This window comes from Rattus norvegicus, chromosome 13 (genome assembly GCF_036323735.1).
Source record: "Rattus norvegicus strain BN/NHsdMcwi chromosome 13, GRCr8, whole genome shotgun sequence".
NCBI classification, from domain to species: Eukaryota; Metazoa; Chordata; class Mammalia; order Rodentia; family Muridae; genus Rattus; species Rattus norvegicus.
In genome coordinates, this window is record NC_086031.1 from 102,645,259 (window position 1) to 102,663,827 (window position 18,569).

Sequence of the window (18,569 nt, forward strand, 5' to 3'; positions counted from 1 at the left end):
TCTATTTGGATAAAATAATGCTGATACTGGGTAAATACGGGCTGATTAGATTTATTGCCCAATACGGGATTCTTTACCAATTAAGTTGAAAAAAAAATTTTTTTTTCAGAAAATGAGTCTGTTTCTTTTCATTAATTATTTCTCTGTTTTATAATGAGCTCTTTTCCTCCACAGACTTAGGTCTTTTGTCTGCGAAAAATCCAGCCTTATGTATCAGATCATTGCTAATTGTAGGAAAGAGCAAGTTCTCAGTTTAAGTCTCTCTTCTCAGGTTGCCCCTGTCCTCTTACTCAGGTGAGAACTTGTGTCAAGTCGGTCTGTGCTCAGAGCCCTCTTTGGCCAATGGTTACCCAATGCCCCTGCCAAGTTTAAAGCGACGTCCCTGAACCAAAGTTTTCCATCTCGGTGGGGTACGAAACCCTCATTTACGTAATCACTGCAAAGGTAAAAAGGAACTCCTCATGTATTTTGCTTAGAATTAAAAAGAAAGAAACATTGAACCATAGTGTCAGATCTCTGAATTAAAGATTTTTGAATTCTGGGTTATTGTCTTATAATTGTTTTGTGGTTTTTGTTTAGTTTCGGTTTTGTTTCATGTCTTTGAGCTTTGGATTCTGTTCATTGACTGACTTTTAGTTCTTTGGTTCCAGTCTTTAAAGTTCCACATCCTCACCTTCTTAACCTTGCTAGCTCTTACTTCCTCTTATGTCTCTACATGTTTGACTGCCATCTAAGTGTCTGCTTACCACCTAATTTGTCCCTTGGCTCATAGACACCAAATTCATTAGTTGCACACAAGTAGCGCTTTTGAGATAATACAGACATTCTGGCTTGGATGTGAAATGAACTCTCTTCCCCCACCCCTCCCCCAAGCCTCACCCCAACTCCCACCCCACAGGCTCATTTGTTTGAACTCTTGCTGCCCAGATGGTGGTGCTGTTTTGGGAGGTCGAGGCTTTCTGGCATAAGGAACCTATATGACAGAGGTAGCCACTGAAGGCAGACCTTTGAGAGTTACAGCCTAATCCCTTTCTGTTCCCTTCTGTGCTCTGTGTGGAGCCTTTTGAACTGTCCCTTTCCTTGGTGACAGAAGCCAGTCTAATGCCATGTTTCCCTCACTGGGACAGACCTGGTTTCTCCATCTGCTGAGTACATAGCCCAGAAACTCACCTTCTACAATTCAGTAGCCCCACCCCTGGGAAAACTAAGTGGTCATCGAGTTGGTGTCCATGAAGACTCTCACGGGTGGATGGCCCATCTGCTGAAGGAAACTTGCGTTACCCTCTTAGCTCATCAGCTCAGCTCCTAAGAGCCAGAGCCATTGCTCTTTGCCTCTTGTTTCAGATATTTATAAGCATGTGCCCCTGTTATTGGCTTCTCCTAAGGTGTGGCTTTAAAACACCCTACTACCCCACACCTAATTGCAGACATCTGGTTTAATGGCTTTGGGATTGAGCCTGTGTATTAGAGTTTTAGACTGAATAATTCTCTTGTCCATCTAGCATGGTAAAATGGGGTTAAGGGAAGAAGTTTGATGTCGTTACTGAATTTCAATTTCATCCAGAAATCCTTGGGATAACTTTTCCCTCCCAGTTGAAACTTGAAGATTTAGAATGGAAAGAAATACATGAAGATGTTTTTCTCCTATAATGTATAAGTGTAGACAACAAAATATTATTCAAAGCTAACAATTAGCAAGACAATTAAGCCCAGTGGGTGTTGGACCCTGTGGCCAGACTCACCCAAAGGCAAAGGCTAGAAGAGCACGAGTGATTAGACGAGAATATCAACAGAACGGCAGAACAGCGGAAGTCGATGGTCAAATATTTGCCTGGTGGATTTTGACCACTAGAGTATTCGGTGAGGACAATCCCACCAGCAGTGGAGTCCAAGGGTTAATAGACCCACTTAGAAGCAAATGGGCCCCTTTGGGCCACAGGGGCTAGACTCCATACCCTCCCAAGGCCACAGTTCAGAGATCATCTCCTCCACCTGAGCCTCAGGGTAGGAAGTCCTGCTGCAGTCGCTCCTTATTTCTGTAGACTCGTTACAAAGGGCTCCAATTAGCTCTCTGTAGCTTCTGTGGATTTTCCCTTTTGGCCCTGTTAACACGCCAAAGATGGGGCCAGAGTCCAGCCCTTTCCCCTCTGACTGAGGCTGCGCAGAGAGAGGCGCAGAACCTGATGTGAAAGCACACCAAGAATAAGTGGCTCCAACGATGCGCACATATATGGTTATTTTTTTCCTAGAGCTGTTCGAGCACATGAACTTAATTATCAGTGTAATTAGCAGAGCACCTGGCATCCTGTTAAGGCTGTAATTGCTCAACAAGAATCCCTTCCTCAATAGCCTCCTTGCATTGTATTGCTCTAAAGTCTAAGGGCTACGCTCCTTTCCCTTTCCACCAAGCAATTATTATTCTGCCGGGATTATTCTTTACTGTTATTTACTATTCAACAACAACAGTAATCATTATTTTTAGATACTAACATCCAAATCTACATCTTTGTAGGAACATAAGAGATTTCAATTTATCATACGACTGGTAATGGCTTTTCTCACTAAAACTAGTTCCGGCCTCTGCGGTTGAATTTACTTCTGTGTGGGAAGGGGTTGGGTTGAAGCAGGGTAGTGGCTTATCTGAAAATCTATAAATTTCTATTCTGTCCTGAGTAGTTTCAAGTAACAGTGTTTCAGCGCCATCGTATCAGGGGATTCCCAAATGGCTTCTGAAATGCAGCCCCTCTCACAGGATCCCGGGCTAGGACTGTACATTCTACACTTTGCTTATTTTCCAGGTTGGTACTTTTGCACGGGACTCATGGAACACCCAGGGTAAACTCCAGCGTGGAGACACGCTCCTTTGTGAGGCCTTTAACACTGGCTAGGCTGGAATTACTCACACCCTTCTATCCTCCATGGTCCAGCTGGATTAGCTCTGCGTGAGGAAAATCCCAGGGCACACAGGGAAAGGCAGAGGGGTGGGGTAGCGGGCTGCCAAGAGCACGCAGTACAAGGAGAGTTCCCTAGGGATTATGCTGGGATTCAGATCCCTGCTCACTCAGGCTAGAAATGGGATGCCTGGCTTTGATTTCTCTTTTATTTTTAATTTAAAATTAAATTTAGGAATCTATACCCTTTATTTCTATTTTTAATTTGTTTTTTAGAATTTTATATAATTTCTGATTATTGCAACTCCCTCTGGCCTTCGATTCCTCTGGCATCCCTCTCATGTCTTCTCAAACTCATGCCCCTTATTTTTTAAATATTCATGTATATTTACATATAATATTTATAAATTTAATCTGCTGAGCTTACTTTAGTGTTGCTCAAATGTATTTGCATTTAAGGATGAGTGCTTGGGATTGGATAACCTCTCAGGGGCCGTGTCCACAGAGATTGCTCCTCTCTTGGCAACTGTTAATGTCCATAGCTCTTCCTCTTGGGCTGGGGCCTTGTCAGATTTTTTCCCATCTATATTGGGATGTCAACTGGTGTTGCCATGGTTCGGGTCTTGCCTATGCCAGGCTCTTGAGATTCCATGGGTTCATCTTCCCTGTTGCCTGTGGAAGACACTGTCCCTCAGCAGATGTCCTGTTATCTGGCTCTTAGAGCCTCTTCCCCTCCTATTTCTACACGGTTCCCTGAACCTTAGGAGGTTTGTGTTGTAGATGTGTCAGTTGGCACGAGGTATAACTCTGAATGTCTGATCAGCACACTCCCCACCCTGAGGTGCCAAGTAGAACTCATGTTGCTAACTATATGGAAAATGAAAAGTAAGTCTAAAGTTCATAATGCCCATTTGCTTCAGAGCAAAACCAAGCAGGTTCAGTGACTGGCTGGCCCAGTAACATCTTACCCACATGTGCTGAAAGCACAGATGTTTGACTGTGTATTTTTAGTTTGGAGAAAGCCCATAACGTAAAGCCATAGACAAAGGATGGAGTCCGCTCCTGAAACTGTCCCTTCCTGTTAACCAGAAAAAATTGGTGAGCTCTTTTAGCATTTTCCATCTACTGATAAAAAAGGAAAACTTACTAGTAGGGTATCTTCAGAGAAACTAAAGGATTAAAGGGCTCTGAAAGACCACAGAACAGTGAATGGCTGGCTGGATGCATACCCAAAACCAAACTCTTGTACTTGAAGAACAGTAGCAGGAGTTGGGTGGGTGGGGGGGACTTTAAATCATGTTACTCCTGTCTTGGAACTGACTTGAACTAAAAATCCAGCTATCATTTCAGCAAGGAGATTTTATTCTGTACTGTGTAAGTGGGTATCTTAGGGTTTCTATTGCTGTTAAGAGACACCATGACCATGGCAACTCACCTAAAAGAAAATATTTACTTGGGACTGGCTTACAGGTGTAGCGGTTCCGTCCATTTTCATCATGGTGAGAAGCATGGCTCTGTGCAGGCAGACTTGGTGCTGGAGAAGAAGCCTAGAGTTGTGTCTCTGAATTGGCAGACAGCAGGAAGAGGGAGACACACTGGGCCTTGCTTAGGCATTTGAAACCCCAAAGCTCACGGCCCAGGAACACACTTCCTTTAACAAGACCACACACTCTCATAGTGCCCCTTCCTAATGATGAAACATCTCATATATGAGCCTATTGTGGGATTCAGATGCAAACCACCACAGTGGATATGTGCAAATGTGAGCCTGTGTGTGTCCTATATTTAAATCACAAACAATATACATTGTGTTTGCCTGAGAAGTTGTGTTGGATCTCTCTAGTTCAATATGATGTGATTTTCCCCCCATTCATGTTAAGGCTATGATTTCTAAATGGCCACTGTCTGCACATGCATTTAATTTCCTCATTAGATGATAAGCTCTTAAAGAGGAAGCCTTGCATTATACACTAAGTTTTAGGTCTTGTGTAACAGTTTTTCTATGGATGAATGATGGAGTGCCTGTCACCAACCCTTAGTTAATGTGAAGTTAATATTGTGTATTATTTCAGTCTTGGTAGTGCTGAGGCTTACAGCCTTAGTAGGGCTTCAGCACAGCCACTGTTCTAAAGAACTCTCTTATGAAATGACTTACAGAGGTAGTCCTGATCTGAACAGATATTTAGAGTTTAATGCATATTTTCTCCACAGCAAATAATAATAATAATAATAATAATAATAATAATAATAATAATAGTAGTAGTAGTAATAATAATAATGGTAGATGGAAAGGTTCTAAAGATTGGTTTCGAAATTTTTGCTTCATCACAAAATTCACAAATCAAGCATTTTTCACTACAGTAGTCTGATGGTGTGCATAGAGAGCAGACAAATATTCATTGATTTCAAAAAGCTTACAATAGTTTGTATCATGTCGATAGCTGTACACCTATCAGCTGTACCCGGGATGTATGAAAAACTAAAATAAATAATTAAAAAAAACTAAAGAGATCATCCAATCATCAATAAGTGGGAACATGAATTCAAGAGAATTATTAAAAAGAAGACATATAAAATGGCCAATAAAAATGTGAGGAGATCTTCAGATATGGAGAAATGCCAGCTAAAATTGATTTGCCATTCCAACTTACCCTGCTGGAATGGCTGCTGGAATGGCTATTATACAGAGAGTGGTGGGGGAGAGAAGGAGGAAGAGGAGGAGGAGGAGGAGGAGGAGGGGAAAGGGGAAAAGGAGAAAAGAAAAGGAGAGAAGGAGAGAAGGAGGAGAAGGAGGAGAAGGAGGAGGAGAAGGAGGACAAGGAGGAGGAGAAGGAGGAGAAGGAGGAGAAGGAGGAGGAGAAGGAGAAGAAGGAAGGAGGAGAAGGAGGAGAAGGAGGAGGAGGAGGAGAAAAGGAGAAAAGAAAAGGAGAGAAGGAGAGAAGGAGGAGGAGAAGGAGGAGAAGGAGAAGGAGGAGAAGGAGAAGGAGGAGAAGGAGAAGGAGGAGAAGGAGGAGAAGGAGGACAAGGAGGAGGAGAAGGAAGGAGAAGGAGGAGGAGAAGAAGGAGGAGGAGAAGGAGGAGAAGGAGGAGGAGAAGAAGGAGAAGGAGGAGAAGGAAAAGAAGGAGGAAGGAGAAGGAAGGAGGAGGAAGGAGGAGGAGGAGGAGAAGGAGGACAAGGAGGAGGAGAAGGAGGACAAGGAGGAGGAGAAGGAGGACAAGGAGGAGGAGAAGGAAGGAGAAGGAGGAGGAGAAGAAGGAGAAGGAGGAGAAGGAGAAGAAGGAGGAAGGAGAAGGAAGGAGGAGGAGGAGGAGAAGGAAGGAGGAAGGAGAAGAAGAAGAAGAAGAAGAAGAGGAAGAGGAAGAGGAAGAGGAAGAGGAAGAAGAAGAAGAAGAAGATGACGATGACGATGACGATGACGATGACGATGATGATGATGATGATGATATGAGGATATGGAAGAAGCAGCAGCTTGCGTACTCTACTGCTGGGGATAAAAGCTGGTGTATCCACTGTGGACTCACTGCACAGCTTCCTCAGAAACAGACATCAATACAGAAAACAGAATGACCGATTCATTCATTCAGATCAGCTGTCTCCTCCTGGCATGTGCCCTAAGGAGTCTGCATCAGCACATTACAGAGGCACAAGCACATCCAGTGACCCTGGCACTACTCACCAGAGCCAAGGTGCAGAGCAGCTTAGATGTCCTTCAGCGGATGAATTCCCGAGAAGTGAGGCACATGTACACAAAGGAGTTTTGTTCGGCCATAGAGAAGAAAGTAGAAGGGAGTGTAAGGGGTCTGCTCAGGCAGAAAGGGGAATGAGATGGTGCTGGGAGTGAGGATGCTAAAAGTATATAAGCCTGTGAGGAAATACTTTGATGAGAACCATTATTTTATAGACTAATTTTCAAAACAATCAATGATCTGGTGTTTTCTAGGCTAGATTGCCTCCTGGCAATGCAGGCAAATGCAGTGAAACACTAAGGAAGAGAAGGAAAGTTTTGTGCAGAATAGCTGAAAGATAATCTATCATTTTCAATTAATTTCACTTGAAAACTAGAGAACTCAAAGAAATGACTTAACCAACATGGTGGCTTCTTCTGGAGTTAGATGCCACAGTCTGTCAGGTGGAGGGAGCTGTCATAGTCCAGCAACACTCACTACCTTCTTTGGGGTCAAGTCTTTGGTTTTGTGTTTCAAAAAGACTGCTTGGGCTTCACCTCAACTGTGTGATTCCACTCAGCAAAAACTTAGAACAGTTAGAGGAAGATCTACATATTTGCATTAAAGCGATATTTTGAGAGCTAGCCTATCATGGGTGACTGCTGTGATCTAAATTCAGTGACACAGCTGTGTGGACCGCTGGGACTACTGACCTTACTCCAGGTAGCCATTTATCTAGAAGGAAGAAAACCATTTAGTTTGTTGAGGAAAAAGTGCATAATATATACCAAGAGGTCACCTAGTGGTCTCCGCCACCATCAGCAAATGGGGGAAGAAATGAAAAAAGAAATTCAATTCATTGGGATTGTTCACAGATTAATTTTGATGAAGTCTGTGCCAGTTTTATAGTACTCCATAAATTTATTTGTAGTTTATTACAAACTATTTCTTTAAATGTAAATCTTGAAAGAAATTGGTCTGAAGATTTGCACAGGACAAAAATACAACCCTATGACAGAAATTGTAAAAATAGAAGTGATGTAATGTTCCCGCTTCACTAATGTAGAAGAATTGCATTAGACTGGGCCGTGTTGATGAGTTAGGATCTTTGTCAGTTACCCTGGAATATGTAACGTGCCTGGGCGACTTGCTCATTGAAGGGATACTCTGAGGCTGTCTGCTCTTTGACTTTCTGTTTGTTTTTGTTTTAACAAGTAATTCATTTGAGCCTGCAGAGTAGGAATTTTTGTTACAAGCATGCGGATTTCAGTTTGGTGTAACACATACCATTGTTGAAAGTGAAGATAATCCTTAAATTCTGCTGCCCAGTGGTCAGCAGTGAGGTATGCCTGTATGTTCATAATACTCTACGAAAGTACATTAGCGTTATCAATCATGTTTGATAAAGAAAAGGAAGTCCCCCAAATTATCTCTTTCTACTCTTTTATCTTTTTATAATGTATTATACTTGGGCTGATTCAGGAAGATACACACACACACACACACACACACACACACACACACACACACACACACTTCTGAGTCAGTTGTCTTCTTTAAGAAGTTGTCAGCTGGTTTGAAAGGCAAGTCACTCTTTGTAGACCAATTGTGGCAGTGAGGATGAATCTCTGAACACATTTTAAGCTTCATTTTAAATGAAGTATTCTCTATTAAACGTGCGGTGCTATTTTTCATGGTGCTTCCTTTTCCACCCAGGAGATCAGGCTTAGGTCATGTGGGAACAACGAAGACCAGAAGCCAGGGTGTGACCTTGACTTAGGAGCACAGTATGTTTCTCTGCACATCCACAGCCCTTCTGTGAAACAGGTGACCCCATCAGACTTGGAACCAGCTCCTGGGACAGTGGTCAGCAGAAATGGCTTTCCTCCGGTTCCCTCCTGCCTCAGGCCTTCCGGTTTCTTGGGGGCATTCCACTGAGGTTAGCACCTGTCTGTTATGTAAGTTAAGGAGTTAACCCAAGCCTGTGGCTTCTAACTTCCTTATAATTAAGATGACAGAGACCCTGTGGCTCTCATGAAGAAGCAGGCATTGATTTAAAATTTGACATTAGCCGTAAGCCTGCTGAGAGAATCTTCATGGGTCAATTCAAATCTCTGCTTAAACCATTTTCTAAATCTGGGATTAAGCCCTATATTATATAAAGGAGATGGTTATTCTCCCTCCTTGGAAACATCAAAACCTGCGCAGCCTTGGACCCAAGGTGTGCGATCTCCTCTGCTTCCAAGGAGAAGTTCTAAACTAGGCCACAAAGTTCACTTGAAAGAGATCGAGCGTTAAAAACACCGGGCTTAAGAATGAGCTTAGGTCAGAGGATGTGCCAAGGCTCCTCCAGAGTTTGAGCAAATTGAAGGCTGACTTTATTCTGTAAATACCATCCGACTTTATGTTCTATTAGTCTGTAGCCACTATACATAATAATGTCTTTTCTACTAAATTCCCCGAGCTTTGGAAGAGGTGACGCAGGTGCCTCATTTAAAGCCCTGTGTTCCCATCAGCTTACTGCTATTCAGCATGCAGGATGGCAGAAGCCCCGCCATCTTGCATGCTAGAAACAGGGCAAAGTAGACGAGATGTGGAGATTCTCGGATACCTCCCCTAGACTATCCAATGTTCATCCATACTTAATAAACATCACTAAACAGTTTCTTGGGGTCAGCGTCCCCATCTGCGTTGGAAATTTGTTTCCAAGGGTACCTGGATAGTGTGCAGAGAACACAGCAACCTGGATTGATTCGCCCCCTCCAATCCACCCACTGGGCTGGCTCAGACACACACCAGAGAATTATAATTTATCAGCCCCGTGGCAGGAATCTTAAGGCAAAAACTGTCCCCTTGTCTTCTCGTCTTCCCTGGCTTTTCCATTTTGTCCCCAGTGATGAGCCTCAGCCTACGTGGTGTCCCTTACCAGATGGCCTCTTAATAAGTGTCTTGCTCTGACCCACCCTCGCATTCTTGATCCAAATGCGAGATGCCAGCAAATGAATCAGAGAATGGCACTTGGCTGAGTTCTCGGGAGATGGAGGAAAGCCCCGGGGACAGGAAGTGAGAGACAGCATGGCTGAGGCTGTGTCTACTCCTCATTATGGCCAGTAAATAGAAGACATGAGAGAGAGACAGAGGCAGAGAGACAGTCAGACAGACAGAGAAACAAAGACAGAGAGACAGACAAGGACAGAGAGACAGAGACAGGCAGGGACAGAGAGACAGAGACACTGAGAGATACAGAGACACAGAGACAGATACACAGAGAGACAGAGGCACAGAGAGAAAGTCAGATAGACAGAGATACAGATACAGAGACAGACATACAGAAACCCATAGAGAAAAAGAAAAAGAGACACACAGACAGACAGAGATACAGAGACAAAGATAGGCAGACAGAGACAGGGAGACAGATACACAGAGAGACAGAGGCCCAAAGAGAGACAGATAAGCAGAGAAAGAGACACAGAGAGAGATGGAGACAGAGACAGAGACAGATGAGAGAGAATGAATAAAGTCTCCATATTATTTTGACCATCTCTCCTAACACACAAACACCCCCCAACCCCCTTGAGGCATAATCTTTGCAGGGAGGCCGCTGGCTTTAGACTCCGGGTAGACAACGCCATGCGTGGATTTCAACCACCAGTCTAAAAGTGCACCGGAAATGAGTGGGTAATGAGAGCAGAGCAGCCAGGTCTTTAATTGAATTAAAAGCTGGGTGACATCAGTGCAGACACCTGTCCAATTACAGACAGGCCAAGGTGTTTACCGTTGCTGTACAAGCCATTCGAAGATGACAGAAATCTTTCCGCCCACAGATTAGCATAATGAAGGAGAACAGATTACAGTGGATGCTCGCCAAACACGGAGCTTGGCAGCTGGGGGTGGGTGGGGGGAGGGAGAGGAGTCTGCTAAAGAACGGAAATAGAAGCACAGGCCTTCTCCAGGATGCTGCCATCTTGCTTTGGTTTCAAATTTTGGCCGGCAGAGCATTTGTGCTTGCAGACATTTAGCCAAAAATTAGCCATAAAATCTCAATGGCAAAGCCACCTCCTCTGCTCTCCCGCCTCTCCATGCTTGGGCTCTGTGAGAGGTGCAGCAGCCTGCATAGCTAATGTTAGCCCCACAGGAGTTTTCTCCAAGGGGGTCATGCTGTCTCCAGCTGTTCATACTCCTCTTTGCCTCTTTGGGGATTTGAGGTGAGAGGAAAGGAAAGAAGGATGTTGGTGGTATCAACTAGTGTTGGAGGTACTCATCTGTCTTTGAAAAGATACAGTCTGGGGCGGGCGTATTAGTAATGAGCCAGGAGCAATGAACGAAATATCTGCTTTTATTAAACCATGGTGTGTGTGTGTGTGTGTGTGTGTGTGTGTGTGTGCGCGCGCGCGCGTGCGCGCACGCACAGATGCTTATACGAGTACAGTGTGTGTGTGTGCAGGCCAGAGGACCACCTCACCTGTCCTTCCTCAGGTACTGTGTCAACACAGGATCTCTAACTGTCCTGGAGTTAGCAATGTAGGCTCATCTGGCTAGCCTGTAAGCCCCTAGAATTCACCTGTCTCCATCTCCCCAGCCCTATAATTACCAGGTCTGTCTCCACACCTGATTTGGTTTTGAGTTGGTCTATTTGGGGTTTGGTCCCTGAAGGAGTGCTGGGCCTCGAACTCAGGTTCTCGTGCTTCTGTGGCCACTAGCCATAGCATCACCAGGGAGGATACTGAGAACATCAGGAGCCTGGAAAAGAAGTGGACTGACATGGTCTCTGCAGTCACTGACCTGGGAGTCATTGTGAAGGACATTGATGTTGTAGCTTCTCTCAATATGAGCTCTCCTGGGCCAGTCTCTCAGTCTCTCCAGAGAAGACATTTGGAGCCTTATACAGAAGGGGGGATCTTAAATTCCTCCCTACCTGGACAGGCTTCTTTCCCTTAAACAAAGTTCCTGTCCCACCCTTCACTTGGGCTTTGCAGAGACTGCACTTGACTGGAAACTCCCTTGGTGTGGTTTGTCAGGACATCTCAATGCCAGGCATTAATGCACAATGCATTATCGCTTAGAGTGAGAGTCGGGGCCCTGCTGGGGCTGGCAACTCAGGTCCACACGCTGGCGCTCCCAGGCTTGGTGTGCCACTCACACTTTTAAGACATCGATAATGCTTGCTTATGTTTATTGAATGCTATGTCAGTGGTGCCTCCTTCCATTATCAAGAAAGACCAGCAGGCTTTCTGACACAGCTGGGGCCATTTCTGACTTCACGGAGTTTTGTGGCTAGGAGGAAGTTTGAGAAGTCACTTGCCTGCCCGATGAATGGGACAATCTCAAACTGAATTGAGTTCTCAGGGTTGTCCCTCACAAGGACATCCACCCCAACTCACTTAAAGTTCATAGTGTTGGAATCTATTTCTTTGTCCTCACAGAGAGTTAGCCCAGTTCTCTGTGGGCACACTTTCTTTTCCTCTAGAGTCCTTTATAACCCTGTCTGCTCTGTAATTCTCTGTATTATTTTTAAAATCTGATATTCAAGCAAATTTTTGTAATTGTCCCATATCAATTTGCCTTTGCCTAAAGGCCCCCTATTCTGGTATGATTTGACTGTCAATAGAACAGCCTAGATTCATCTGACAGAAAAGTCCCAGATAAAGAACTCTCTAGATCAGACTGCCCTGTAGGCATGAGTCTGGGGACTCGCCTTGATTGCTAATTGATATTGGACAGCTACGCCCACTATGGGTGGTGTAATTCCCAGGCAAGTGGTCATGGACTACGCAAGAATTCTAGCAAAGTGGAAGCTGGCCTTCAAACCAGCTAGCCAAGAGCATCCTTTCTGGTGGCCGCTGTACTTCTTTGACTGAGAAGTGAGTTTGGTTGGAGGTCTCTATAGAAAAGCATGTTGGATAGAATAGTAAACAGAGCTCCCTTCAAGTTCTTGCCTTGACCTCAACCCTTGCCTTCTCTCAATGATGGACCATGCCCTTGAAGCAGAAGCCGAATAAAACCACCCTATCCCTAACTTGCTTTTGGTCAGAGTGTGCCATTGTAGCAACAGAAACAAAACCAGAACTCCTCGTAGCATCTTAGACTCACAGGTCAGACCATGCAGATGCCTCCCTGCACACAGCATGCCTGAAAACACCCTGCTTCCGCATGAATCTGTGCATGGCTACTGTCCATGTAGTCCTGGTAGTCTTCTAAAAATAGGGTAGCTTCTCAATCACCTTTGCTAGAGGCTGAAAGACAAAGCATTGATTGATAATTTCTGATGATAGATTATCAGGATAGCACTATTTTTCTCTGGAGGCAAACAGTCTAAGTGTTTACCTTAGACTTCTAGGGATTCATTTAAGGATCAGGGAGGCTGTATTCAAGATGGGCTACTTGCTGGGGGCCAGAGAGAAGCTATTTTACTTCCTTTGTTAATTGCACAACTTTTTATAGGCATCGACTTTAATGTTCTCCAACTGGAGCAAAGGGAATCAGATATGTGTCCCAGACAGGAGGACAGATATGTGTCCCAGACAGGAGGACAGTCACAGACATAGCCAGTTCTTCCTCATGACTCATGATTAATAGTGACCAGTCAAGAAGGGAGAAAGCATGGGATGGTCAGTCACCCTAGGCATCTTTCTGAACTTCCGAGTCTGAAAGTTATTTAGCCACTTTGACAGACACTTGGCCTCTTGAAAATGCAATGCAATGGGTAAATCCCCCTTGGACCTAGGAAAGAATCACCACTCCAACCTAGAAAGGGATAACGCATTTTTTAAAAGCGTGATGTAGAAGTCATGCAAACTTTGCACTAGGGATCCAAGGCTGGCAAACCCCCAAAATTCAGCTCTCTTCTCCTCTCTGTCTTTGCTCTCTATTCTCTGTACTGTATCTTCGTTTCTTGGTATTTACTATTTTCTCACCCGCTTGAAAGAGGAAACACAAATGCTTTGATAAATGGCCCAAGGAATGATCTGGTTTCTCTCCACGGTCCTTTAAAGTCTCTAAACTTTTCTAGGAAATATAACACAATTTGGCAAACCTCTCCTCCAGAGCAGAAAGCTGGAAAAAGTATTTTGCTGAGAGGTTAAAATGACCATCCTTCAAAGTTTTCTTTAATTAAATAGGCCTCCCTTAACCCTGGACTGGAGTGTGTATCTTATACATCCTCATGTCTACATACTTTAATGACTTTAGGGAAACTTCACTGCTATATGATGAGCTTCTTCAGTAAAGAGAAAGCTTAGGGGAAGAATATCATGGTACATTCATGTTCTGCTTAGCCTTGTCAACTTGGCTGAACTTAGAGTCTTCTGAGAGGTAATCCTTGATTGAGGAATTACCTAAATCAGTTTGGCCTATGGGCAAGTCTAATGGGGTCTGTCTTGGTTACTAGGTGATGTATTGATATAAGAGGACCCAGTCCACTGTGGGCAGCACCATTCCCTGGGAAGAGGGTCTAGGTCTATAGAAGAAAGCTAGCCAATCATTTACCTGCATGACCCAGCAGGCAGTTTGCTCTCTTCCACAGCTTTTGCTTTGAATTTCTGCCCTGTCTTCTATCAATGATAGATTGTGACCTTTAAGTTAAAATAAATCATTCGTCCTGTGAAAAGCTTTTGATCACAGCAACAGGATGGAACTAGAGCAACATATATGCAAAGAGACTTATTTACTGGAAACAAGCTAGTCTTAGCAGAAACACTGAAGCTCACTTAGTGACAGTCCTTGTAATCCTCTCTGACTATGTAAACCTTTCCTGAGAAGCCAATAGAATGGCTGAAGTCCAACCACGGCACTTCAGCTGTGATTTGAAGGGAGATAATATATCAAGTAAAGAGTTTGTGCAAGGGCAGGCATCTGTGATTCTCTGTGATAATGTTTCCTTAATTCCTAACAGATATTCCTATAAAGCCTATTATATCACCAACCAGAATGCAAACGTGTGTCTTTCCTTAGTCAATATTGCTATGCCTACACTAATGATGTAGATGATGTCCATCTACCAGAGATTGCTTTTGTCAGGTGATCATCCATGAGCCTTATATCCCAGCATACCTTGCTCATGTTGATAATACAAATGTCACTCTCTGAGGCCTGTCTCACTTCCTATTGGTACTATTCAAATTCAGTCACATAAGCTGTAGTGGCTTTGGACACTCACAGTCGAGTTGCGCTTCCCAACAAGAAAGATGAGTCAAAAATGTCATAAAGCTAAAATTGCCAAGACTCATGTATGGTGATGATTTTTTTTCATTTTGACACTAGAATTTGTGTATCATAATAGTGGAACTAAGAAATTGGGAGCTAGAGAGTTGGGGAGATGGCTCAGTGGGTAAAGATCTCACCACAACAAGTCAGAGGACCTGAGTTCAGACTCCCTGCACCCAGGTAAAGGTCCGTAAGATGTGGCAGTCCATCTGTGTTCGATCGGAGTGCTCAGAAGGTAAGAATGGGGTCCTGAAAGGCAAACAGGTTAACTAGCCTAGCAGAGTCAGCAAGCTATTGGTACAAGTAAGAGGCCTTGCTTTGCTCCGTTAGGTGAAGAGAGATAGACGTCTGATGTGACTTCTGGCCTCCACATACACTCACAGACATGCAGGTACCTGATTCCATACATACACAGGTGAGCGATGGGATGGAGACATGGCTCAGTGGTTAAAACCACATGGTGCTCTTATGGAGGAGCCTAGTTAAATTCCCAGCACCCAGGTTGGATCTCTCCCAACAGCCTGTAATGCCATCTTCAAAGGACCCAGTGCCATCTGGCCTCCACAGACACTCACACACATGTAAGCGTAACCCCAGGCAGAAACATGCATAACCACAATTGAAAAGAAACATACGTCTTTATAAAAGAAAATAGGGAGCTAGAGCCGGAGGAGCAGATCTGTGACGTAACAATTACATAGGACTTACATCCCAAGGGACCAAAACGAAAGCAGTGCACAAGCCATGTTATCTGTGGATTGAGGGAGAGCGAGTGGAATCTACCTTTAGGAAGACAGGTGAAGGCGTCCACCCTAGGTGGGACAGCAGGGCCGGCCAGTGGGGCATTGAAAAATCTGCATAGGTTTTGAGGGGAGGCTTGATAGATTAGCAAGATCCAGAAAAAGAAGACTTGAAGAGCCAGGCTGGTTAAACAGCAGGCTCTTAAATGTGTCCTTGGAGGAATCAGAGCCAAACAAGGAAAGAAGCAAACTGTCTGAAATTAAACAGCTCAGGGCACCGGGGTTGCAGAGAGAGCCCATGTCCAGTATGTACAGAGAATCTATGAACCTGGTTTACTTGGTTTTGTATTTAAGAGACAATGACTTATCTTTGAAAGACTGAAGTCATTCACAGGCAAAGGAGGCAGGCGCTGGGTTGCAACCATATCATGAGTTACATTAAAGCCATTCTACATTAGCGTCCTCTGCACACAAATACAGACAACCAAACACACATACACAAACATGAATACACACACAAACACACACATATATGCACACAAATATATACACATGCAAATACATATACATACATGCAACCATATCACGAGTTACACTAAAGCCATTTTACATTAGCATCCTCTGCACACAGAGCTACGACGGGGCCGCTATGTGCCTCAACTGCTATTCTCATTAGTAAACTTTTAAGGTAAATATTACACTATCCCACCACATAGACCACTCCTGGGGCCTTTCCTTCAAGAGAGATTATTATTCGTGTAGATATGAGAATACTAAGGCACTGAGGCCTGGTTAGGCCCACGGAATTTATAAGGTACCCCAACCTAAGCTGCTGTGTACTTGCTATATGATAAGGAGACTGTGTGATTGGGTTAGCTCAAGTGGGATGAGAGGCCACTTCTTGAGAATTTGGAACTCAGGATATAAGTCATAAGTACTGGGACATGCGAGAGCAAATGGCGGTACCAATGGCAGGAGGAGGAAATGGCAGTACCAATGGCAGGAGGAGGAAAAGGAGAGGTTGCACCACAAAGTAGTGTGTGTGTGTGTGTGTGTGTGTGTGTGTGTGTGTGTGTGTGTGTTTATATGTGTGTGTGCATGCATGCGCTAGCTCACTCTCTTGCTGTTTTTGGCCATAAACTGAGGTATTTCCCAATAGAAGTACTACAGGGATCTCTATAGTCACTGACAGGAAGACTGGGGACAAGCTCCTAGGTGAGGACGAGATGAGAAAGCAAATGGCAGCTCACCGTCTTTGTTCATTCCTTCTTCTCGCTCTTTCCAGTCATTAAACTCTCTACTGGGGAGGACAAAGACACATGCACATCTGTTAAAATCTGTACTAGAGTTGGGCTGGGGAGATACTCAGCAGAAGCACACGTTTGTAATCCCAGTACAGGCAAGGCAGAGACAGGATGAGTTTTGAGGCTCATTGACCAGAGAGACTCTAACCTAATAGGCAAGTTCCAGGTAAATGAGAAATTTTTTTCTCAAAAAACAAGATAAGAACAGGTGAAAACGATACCCAAGATTGACCTCCAGCTTTCACAAGCATGTGCACATGTGCATACATACACACACACACACAAACACACACATACACACACAAACACACATACCCATATGGATGCATACATACACGAATACAGACAACCAAACACATATACACACACATGAATACACACACAAACACACATATATATGCACACAAATATATACACATGCAAATACACACAACCAAACATATACACAAACACATAAATAAACATAAAATATGTATACACATATGAATACACACAAGCAAAGACACAAACACACACAAATATGCACACGAATACATACAAACACACAAATACATATACACACACATACACACAACAAAACACACACAAACACACACACACACACCCATGTGAATACAGACATACACAAATACAGACAACCAAACACATGCACAAACACATGAACACACACAGGAATACATACACACACAACCAAACACATATCTACATATACATTCACAAGTAATAAAGTATTTAAAGGGTGACATCTCTCGCCAGTGTTGCTCCTTGGAGCACTAATGTATTGTCTGTTTTACTGAAGGCTTAGTCAGTGGAGGATAACAAAGACCAGACTACCTTTTTAGTAAGAGTGGTAACAATCTACCATTTGAATCAAAGCTTGCCCTAAGAACATTCAGTGGGAGAGACCAGAGCAAATGCATAAACTATGTGTTTGTTGTGTCTTCAATCCATCAGACTCACTGAGGAGAGAGTTTCTTCTTGGTTATATGAGTAGACAAAAGGTGTTTCAGGACTATGGAAACTTTCGATTGCGGAACAAATCTTCGCACATCGTCTGCAAAGCCAGGTTAATTCAACCCTCCCTGTGCAGTGCTTCCACTGGAGACAGGTGTCTTAATTAAATAAACTAATAATTTCGCAAGTAGAAGTAGAAAAGCATAATTATCCAATTTACTAATTGTTCCGTTGTGTGAATTTGCATACTTTTCCTGCCTACCACACAAACAGTTTGTCTCAGTGTATCCTAGCACAGGAATAATGGAACCCCTCCTGGGAGGAGCGTTCTCTAACGTGTGCTAACAAACTGCACATGGGGATTCCTAGGTAAACACAGGCAAAAAGTGCCAGGGTCGAGCAAATGGAGCCATTTTTGTTTCTGTGGGAGGTTCGGGCCCTGTAATGAAGCATTATGCAGGAATGGGTGCTTGGCATCAGAAGCATAAATACTGTGTTAGTGCTGTCTTGGCAGTGAAGGGATGTGCTCATGAGTTTCCCTCTTCACCACTAAGTGAGGGAAAAAACGAAAGCTATGCATTGTGGTTCTCTGTCTGTCTCTGTCTCTGTGCCCTTTTCTCTTTCTCTGTATCCCACCCTTTTCTCTCACATACAAGCTAGCAAACATATAAACCTTTCATGCCTCCCTTTTACCCTAGGCATACTGACAGGACTGCATCCCTTCCACAGCTACGCAGTAACCCTGACTGCTTGTTCTCGGGCGGGCTGCACCGAGAGCTCACGTGCACTGAGCATCTCCACTCCACAAGAAG

General features: G+C 43.9%; 1 protein-coding gene across 1 annotated transcript in view; it reads left to right on the forward strand.

The window, feature by feature from the left end:
- Ush2a (usherin) overlaps positions 1-18,569 on the forward strand; it is a 666,448-nt gene that overhangs the window by 276,476 nt on the left and 371,403 nt on the right. The window contains exon 30 of the mRNA NM_001302219.1: positions 18,456-18,569. Coding sequence (NP_001289148.1) covers positions 18,456-18,569 — 114 coding nt within the window. The remainder of the gene's footprint in view (positions 1-18,455) is intronic.